This window comes from Sinocyclocheilus anshuiensis, unplaced genomic scaffold, assembly GCF_001515605.1.
Source record: "Sinocyclocheilus anshuiensis isolate Anshui unplaced genomic scaffold, SAMN03320099.WGS_v1.1 scaffold944, whole genome shotgun sequence".
Lineage (NCBI taxonomy): Eukaryota > Metazoa > Chordata > Actinopteri > Cypriniformes > Cyprinidae > Sinocyclocheilus > Sinocyclocheilus anshuiensis.
This window is the reverse complement of record NW_015549559.1, coordinates 1042744-1051779: the sequence shown is the minus strand read 5'-3', so window position 1 is coordinate 1051779 and position 9036 is coordinate 1042744. Positions and strand designations below refer to the sequence as shown.

Sequence of the window (9036 nt, the reverse complement as noted above, 5' to 3'; positions counted from 1 at the left end):
GCAGCCCTACTGCTGTAGCAATGGATCACCGGTGGTTCTTATGAAACATTGTGGCACACAACAGACCCAAAACAGATTTATGTAAACACTCATTGCCAACCTTCAAAGCCCAGATTGCCTACCAGTTTTGATCAGCCTCTTTGGCTGTGAGGACTGATTTATATCGACTGGCTTCCAAGGATAAGCATCAGGCCAGAAACATTTCTCTTGAGAAGAGAGGCCAGAAACTGCATCAGTCCACAGCTGAGAGAAACGCTGATAAGAGCCCTGCCATCTAAGGCCATTAGCCATGCACTATCTATACAAGCAAAAACACGTGCAACTTCCTACTACTGAAAAACACTGTGACCCCTCCCCCAACACACACTCTTCAAAGATTATATCTTACACAAGTCTCTTTCACAGAGTAACCTACAATATCCAATTCGATCTACATTTCTGCAATATGCCTTACATCTCTGGTAAATGAAAGAGTCACTAATATGAGGCAATGATGTGATTCAATGCATTTCACAAATCTAATCCACTGGCTTTTCTCGTGCCAGTGAGAGTGCATGACTTCAACAAGATGAGGCAGTCCTGCTGGTCTTGGACTGCACACGTCAACGCATTTCCTTTGTGAAACTGCCCTGTGACAGAAGCCAAGTCATATATGCTAGATTGTGACTCATCTAAAGAGCAGGTAGAGGTGCCAGGTGCCAGAGACCCGAGACCAGTTTCGGAGCTGTCCTATGACTATGGTCAGGGTTTTTTCTGGACGACTGAAGCTGATCCTGGACCACCCATATCAAGTAACCTCTTTTTTTAGTGATTAATTTTCCCACAGCACAGCCATGCTTTACCCAACACAACAGGTGGCGAGTGAAATTTCAACGACTTCCACATCAAAAGTGGAACAACAGAAGGAAGATACAGCTTTCTTGTCTAGTTATGCAACTTCTTGCGCCATGAGGAGGGATTGATCTCTGTAAGAACTGTTCATGTCTGTTCATTAAAATTTCTGACTGATATGATGATTAAGCTGCTAATTTTTTTATTTATTCATTTTGTGCTATGGCTGACAAATGATGAATTACATTATTACAATTCTGTACTATTTTTTAAAATGAATTAAAACCAAAACACTAAAAACTAACATTGTTTTAAATGCTACAAGTGAATTTAAGCATCATATAACATATAGTATGAAAAATGGATTTTCATTATGAAAATTGCCGAAGATTACATTTACCAGTGGTAATAAATTAGTGTTAATTAAATAGTGTTTTTTGAAGATTAAGTTAAAGTACATGTTCAATGACGGCAAAGGACCCTTTTCCACATTTCAGTCAACAAACAGTCATCATAGTTTGGTAAACTTCTATAGTGGTGAATGGGGGACTGTAGCAATAATATTTTTTGCGTTCACATTTGCTCCAACAGTAAAACTGAATAAATAAATAAATACAAATTTCATAAAAGCATTTACACTGTATTGATTACGGCAGTCAGAAGAGAGAAAGACGTATTTTTTTATTTAATGTCACCGTAATATAACACAAACTATAAATTCTTAAAATACAAATATTAAAAAAAAAAAACATTTTACGATAATGTATGATATTAATAACTTTGAATCACGTTGTTACAGTATGTGAAAAGGGTCCATTAAATACCCCAAAATTGGCTAATTTTTTTTAAATGTTGCCTGATAACTGACATGTTACCGATTTACTGTGCATCCCTAATGAAAAAGTCAAAGAAACAACCCATCCCCAACAATAAGACTTAGATCTTCCAGCATGAAGACATATCTAGTCTTAGAATAACTTTCATAAAGCACTAAGCTTGATCCGCATGCAAAACAAATTTATACTGCCAATTACAGTTCATAGCCATTCAGGTCTTGCAGATGCAATTCAAGATGAGCGTGGTCCTTATATTATATTCAACAAACCTGTATCTATTCTTAGCATATTTCTAAACAAAGGTGTATGCATTAAAGATACATTAAAGATTTTACATAACGGTGGACAAATAATGAACCTGCTTCCACTGAGGAATGACGAAAGCCACTCCTTACAAGAGAAGCATAAAGGCACAGGGCATAACACGATAATAAAAAGAGTCCGAAAATACGTGAAATAAACACATTCTTTCTGTACCAACCACTGACAACGCACCAGTTACAATTCTTAGTTGATGTATAAAATTAATTAATGTAAAGCTGGATGAACAAGATTTTCTCTTGATCTAATGGAAAATTATGTACTTCAATTATCATAATGACTCATTATGCTCAGAGATTATTTTTTTCAAGCAGAGGAAAATGTATGAGGGCTCAAATTATCCTGTCCTGCAGCTTCCATTGACTCATCACTGAACGACATTTTGCTTCCTGATGTAAGTTCAAAAGCACTTCCGATGGACATGGGTGTCGAGGTATTTATTGTTTTTTTATTTATTGGTTGACTCTCTGTTTACTGTGCATCATGCCTTGCCCTATATTACAACAACAACAAACACTCCATCCATAAACATATAATTCAGTGTTGAATGTTCCCTTTTATGCAAGCAGTGCACTTATGGGCAGACATTTTTAACCAAAGTAACTTAGGGGTCATTCACACAGGATGCTTTCTTGTGTCCATCTGGTTTTTTTTTTATATAGTTTTTCTATGTTAACAGCACTAGACAGACATCACAGGCACTGCAGTTGACATTCTGTGTCATAAATGTTACTTAGATGTTGTAGTGCATGGTCTGTGCGAACAGCCCCTTTCAGTGCATTAAAGGAGATCCATCTGAACATATTGGAGGCTAAACTCAAGCAAATCTCTCTGGAGTCCCAGCATCTTTCCTGTGGCCAGATTTTACTAACTCAGCCTATAGTAGTGAAGTCTCTGGTTTGAAACTCAGGGCAGTACTAATTTGCACACAGTCATATGTCATATAGATCTGTATGTAACAGAGCTGAAACTAACAATATGAAATATAGATGCCATGTGTTTCTGAAGAGAACCTGTTGGGTGTAGGCCTACAAGAACATGGTAACATTCATAACAAATACATATAGATGATTCTTCAATCAGAGGAAGTTGTGTGTCAACTAGGATGATTCTGAATAATAAAAAATATACATATTGTATAATTTTATTCTATTTTTTATTCCTTTTTTCTATTTTGGACCTGTTGCCTACCCATACCGTTCATAATCTCTTTAAAAATCTACTGTGGCCTCTTTCCCTTTTTTATGACTTAATATTACTTAATAGCATCTTCCAGTGGTCAAGCCTGTAATGCTACCTCTGTCTTTACGAATTACAAGAACGAAACTAGACTCCAGTGTAGTTGAAATCACTGTACCTTCCAGAACATCACCGGGGACGCTCGCTTCACAGCGTTTCCAACAGCCTTTCCAACTTTAAACGTGTGTCCTCTTCATACTTTGTCTCGACAGCGAAGGGACATGATAATCCTTGAAATACAAACTGTTATTTTCCTGTTACGTTCCTCCGGAGACAGCGATCTGCTCTACTTTCTGAGGTGCGCTCGGTCGCTGTTAGTTCAGAACCTCCGTTGGCTGAAAACACAGTGCTGTCCATGTCGTGCCTTTCACGTGGAGCTCACATCGTGACAGTCTACCTGAGTTCAGGTGCTACGAGTGCTTCATACAGACTAGGATTCCCTTCAGTCTCTCTCTCTCGCTTTCATCAGGACTGACAGCCACCTGAGTTTCAGCACTGTCGCACTCTGTAACCTTCTACATTATCTTTAGACTAGGAGAGGAAACAAACAAACGAACTTACCCAAACGAAGCCAAATCCTGCGGCGACAGCGCGATCATTTACGGAGAGATAAAATAGCGAAGTTTTTGGCGTTGTTAGTATCGCGGCTGGGCGACCTCAGCGGTTCCAGGGCTGCTGACGTAGGATGATGATAAACGTACATTTGCATACGTGTTAAGTTCTCTGTGATTGGTCGAAGTTGAATTCGTTTGTTTGGAATAACTGGGACACCCGTCTGAGTCCTCAAGTTGAGTGTTAGCAAAGATCCATATCGTGTACTTAAAATGTTACTGGTAATCTGGAACATAAGAGCATTGTACGCAAAACGTGAAGTTAGAACGATCAACAAACAAGATGGCCGTTCCGAGACGTCAGCCAATCAGCGAGGGCTTTACATTGACTGTGAATCAGCCTATGGGAGTGGAATGAGTGGGAGGAGAGAAGTGGAGCAGTGGGGAACAGTTGCAGTCGGTGTCTCTGATATTTGATCACCTCTGGTGGATCTTTTGCGAACTGCTTCGTGTAAACACTGACATGACAAATCCAGCAGAAACTGGAGCATGTCAAATAGAAAACGTATAATCAATAACCAAAATGACTTGTTTTATCTAGCACCAATTTATTTTTAGGTTCCACAGCAAATCTCTCTCTCCCTCTCTCTCTCTATATATATATATAAAACTGCAAATATCAGAATCACTGAAATTTACTTTCACTAAACACAAAATCTGACCAGTTTCATTGTTTACGCATTTATTTGCTTATAACAGTTTAAAAAAAAAATACATTACATACACAGCTGAGCTCATATCAGTATTCCTACTGAGACCACCCAAAATAAACTTAAATTTTTTTTTTTATTGTAAAACAGCAAAATTTCTAAAATTTAAACCATGGTAAATTCCTAGATAAATAAATGAGAGCCATGGACTCTATAGAGGTCATTCATTTCATTGAACCGCTCCACTATTTACACATCAAACCCATTTAGATTAAACCGTTAGAATAGAATAAAACTGAATTACATCACTGAACAACAAGGATTAACTTAGGCTGATGATACACAGGGCAACTTTTTGAGCAATGTTGCCGGGCCGTCAACGGGCAACCAGGTGAGACACAAAGCCCACGACCGATCTGAAGTATCCAGATAAAAATTTGTTACCCATTCTCAATGGGAAAGTGCCCAAGCAACATTTAGCAAAAAAGTTGCCCATGTCTTAATGAATAGTATTACTCTTGCTGTATTTTACATTAAAACCATATCATACACAGGATTTTACACAAAACAACAAAACAAAAATCTCAACCCAAATATATCAAGACAAAAAAAAAAAAAAACGGCACTCTGTCCCAGACTGCAAATGTATGTTTGAAATAAAACTCATTAACCAAGTTTTTAGGGAAAGGAAAATAAAGGGAAAATGTATTAAATACATCAAATTATTAGTGAGAAAACCAAGTTTGTCAATTAGAAGAGCATGACCTACACAAATAAGTGAGGTGGTTTGTTGTGCCTGAAAACATTAACATGTGCAAGTAACAGTACTGACTAGAACAACCTCTGTGCGTTCAAGCCTCAGCACTGAAATGAACGAGTGGGGTCTTTACATCTATACTGGGAACATGTCTATAATTCTTAAGCCATTATAGCAGTTTTCCTTTAAAGCCGAGCGAGGGTTTTGCGAATGAAGATAAAGTTCATAGAACTGCATCAGAATTCTATATATATGTTGTTCGGTGCAGCCACAGTAGCGTAGCGCCCCTCCTGGTGGACAGACAGCGCTGAAGGTTCACGTCTGAAGGGGGTTGTCCTCTTTGCTGAAAGGCTGAGTGGAACCAGGCTTCACCCAAGACAGCCCAGACACCGGCAGTCCTTTGTTATAATCCTCTGGCCATCGCTACAACAACAATAACAACAACAACAACAACAACAACAACAAGAGAACACCATTGGTCACAAGCACCAAGGGTGTAATTAATATCCTCACAATAATGTACATTTTAGCCAACCCACAAGCATATAGACTAGAAAAAGACAACAGGTAATAGGAAAGGAAAAGAAACTGTGTTCCACACAAAAAAGCTCATGATTTAAAATGAGGCATGCATCAGATACCAAGAAGAAGCCAGTTTTTACTTGGTTGTGGGGAGCAGTCAGGGGAGCGTCACACACTCACTTTATGTGCAAACATCTTCTCTTTTGCCTCTTCATGCACCACTGGATTCCACGGAGAGAAGCTGCAGTGAGAAAACACAAACATCAGATGCGGAAAAACAAATGAGCCGAAGTCCAGTCTGATGACTCAACGCCGAACTTTTAACCCCACTGAACTAAAACTCCTGGTTTCATTTTCATGAATAATCCAAGTTTCAAAAAAGTAAGGCTACATTTACACAAAGGCTTAATGCACAAATCCAATCTTTTGCCTATGTCCGATTTTTGTCCTGCCGGTTTACATTCACACAAACATGACTTCTATCCTAAATCAGCGTTTACATTTATCACCGCCCAAACTAGAATGATTACACTGAAAGATTCCTACTGCTGACTCTCGACTTCTGAATAGCTGTACATACATTTTTTTTTACATAACTCGCATTGAACGCACAACAGATGCGATTAACCCTGCTTACACCATGTTCACTTTCCAGCATTGACAAATTGAAGCGGTCATTTATGTGTAGCACAAAATCTGACTGAACAGATAAAATAACTGTTGTTTTTGTTAATCATTTCATCTGTGGGTTGTTAGATCTATAATTCTGAAGTAATTTATTTACATGAATTGGAGTAAGAGATTGTGAATTATTGTGTGAATTACCCGTGGTCTGTGTTTACGTCCAAAAACGTAAATGTTATCACCTCATTGCTGAAAAATTAAATTTAGCTTGCAAAGATAATTTTATTTATAATATTCATGGGGCATTGGGTCAAAACAAGTTTGTATGCTCCCGAATGTGCACAATCTCTTACCTATATATAAAGTTTCCATTTTAAAAGAAGCTGTGAGTTTGTGCAAGCATGCACGTCTGCTTACACCGAAGCATCACACAGCCAAATCTATAATACGAGAAAAAAACAAACAAACAAACACATATCTTTGAGGGTAAATGCATCTCTCACACCTTGTGGTGACTTGGAGTTCGAACTTGGATGTAGATCAGATATCATAAGTATATGATTTAAAACCACGAAAAAAAAAAAAAAAAAAAAAAAAAAGATTGTTTGCAGTGTACAATCTGTGGCAGACGCGAGGTCAGATTTTTTTAGTACCAGTGTAAACGCAGCCTAAAGGCCGTTTCATACCAAGCGCAAAGTGAAAAAGCAAGGCGAATCGCCGATGAATTTGGGGAAGAGAAAAAAATAAATAAAAATTATCGCTTTTTCGCACCACGAATGATCGCGCCTGGTGTGAATAGCCCCATAGGGATCTATTGTTTTGACTCAAAAGCGTCATCGCACCGAATTTTCACGTTCAGTGTTAAAAAGCCTTAAGAGATCACAATTGTGGAGGAAAACTCCACAATACAACATCTGAGTGCTGTACTTGCCTTATTGCGTAAGGGTCATCTATCTTGGGCTGATCAAACAGGTGACTATTGCATAGCTTGACACTGTCTACCACTTTGCTTTTGAAGAGCTGGATGTCTTTGTCATACCTGCACAGAAAGCATTTATATTAGAAAGCAAAAAACAGTCGAGCGTACAGGATTTCAAAACAAGCTCTTAACTACTAGAAGGCACAGCTAAGAGGTAGGGCTGCAAAATTAATCAAATGTGATTGTCATGCGTATCTCGTCAGTAAAGCCGCTCCTGTGATTAGTAGTAAATCCCCAGCACGTGCTTTCATATGGAGCAGCATTTACTACACAGAGCCGTAGTTCACCGACAAGCTACACAAAATCGCGTTCATAATCGGCAATGAATCGCCTGCGATTTTGAACGCGATTTTGTGCAGCTTGTTAGTGATCTACAGCTCGGTGTAGTAAATGCTGCTCCATCTGAACGCACGTGCTGGAGACTTACTACCAATCACCAAAAGCGGCTTTACTGACGAGATTCGCATGAAAATCGCATTCGATTTTGCCCAGCCCTACTTTATTAAAATAAAAATTATAATAAGACAAATTCAGATAAAGCATATATTGTCGTAGTCGTGTGTTTATTAGTCACGTTGAATTAATCAAAGCAGTTAGATCTTCTGTTTATTCAGCAACCGCTATAGGCATTTCCTGGGTTTCTTCTGCGAGGCGTATTTGGAGTTTCAGCGCGAGAGCGCCCTCTGGCCTTCGGATGGAGATGTACTGCTGATCATAGAACCGTGCTTCACTGAAAGATACGCATGACAATCGCAGCTTCTGCCTAATCACGATTTATTGCCTTTGCAAATTAATTTCTATTAATCGTGCAGCCCTACTAAGAGGAAATAAATGTGGGGGAAAAAGGCTAAACAAGCTTTCATCTTGTTGTGTGAAGTCAAGACTGACACCATGTCTACACCGGATGAAACAGTTGTCGTGTCGCGCCGCAACAGCTTGAGGCCGTCTCCACTGGACGCAACAAATCGACTGTTGCAAATAATTTAAATTTTGTGTCAATGCGTCATAAATAGAACGAGGCATCAGTTTACTCTCGGGGATTTGTTGTTGCGCCACATCCATTGTAGACAGCATCACTGATTATAATGGGTTCTATAGTATTTTGTTTGGTCGCACCATTCGTGTCGTGTAGACACGGTGTGAGATTGGACTAAGCCTGTAAGCGCTACATGACTTCAACTGCACAGGAAGTCAAAAACCTCAGAATAACACAGGCAATGCCTAAGCACATGAGAGAGATATTGTGGTTACTTCATTTCTCTGAAGCAAAAGCAACTTCAGTGACTTTTATTTAGACACTTATTTAGTGACTGTCACCGTTTAGTGTATGTGCTAGGAAGACTATTTAAATAAAATAAAAAAAATTTAATCTATTACTCACAGCACTGCAGCCTCTGGGTTGAGCGGATCCATGGTGTTGATCTTATAGAAGATTGTGCGGGCGTACATAAGTATATACATATTTTATATATATAAGTAATTTCAATCGATTACATAACTAAATCACAATTTTTTTCTGAAATTAATTGCGATTAATCACACCTAACATTAAAGTTCTCAAATATATTTTTTATACTGCAATAATTTCATATTCAATATTCAAATTAATGTAGAAACAAATAAATACAATTCTTGTCAAGAAGAAAAAAAAAAAAAAAAAAAAGGA

General features: G+C 38.4%; 2 protein-coding genes across 5 annotated transcripts in view; both read right to left on the bottom strand.

The window, feature by feature from the left end:
- Nucleotides 1–3905, bottom strand: part of chd9 (chromodomain helicase DNA binding protein 9) — a 92158-nt gene extending 88253 nt beyond the window's left edge. For 3 of the 4 annotated variants that reach the window (XM_016445129.1, XM_016445132.1, XM_016445133.1), the window contains exon 1: nucleotides 3789–3905. The gene's annotated coding sequence lies outside the window, so the exon portion shown is untranslated. The other variant, XM_016445131.1, reaches the window with a different exon arrangement.
- A 598-nt stretch (nucleotides 3906–4503) lies between these two features.
- The window catches only part of LOC107657078 (AKT-interacting protein-like), a 9807-nt gene continuing 5274 nt past the window's right edge, over nucleotides 4504–9036 (bottom strand). The window contains exons 7-10 of the mRNA XM_016445087.1: nucleotides 8752–8820; nucleotides 7323–7430; nucleotides 5948–6008; nucleotides 4504–5668 (exon numbers count right to left, since the gene is read on the bottom strand). Coding sequence (XP_016300573.1) covers nucleotides 5561–5668; nucleotides 5948–6008; nucleotides 7323–7430; nucleotides 8752–8820 — 346 coding nt within the window. The 3' untranslated portion in view covers nucleotides 4504–5560. The remainder of the gene's footprint in view (nucleotides 5669–5947; nucleotides 6009–7322; nucleotides 7431–8751; nucleotides 8821–9036) is intronic.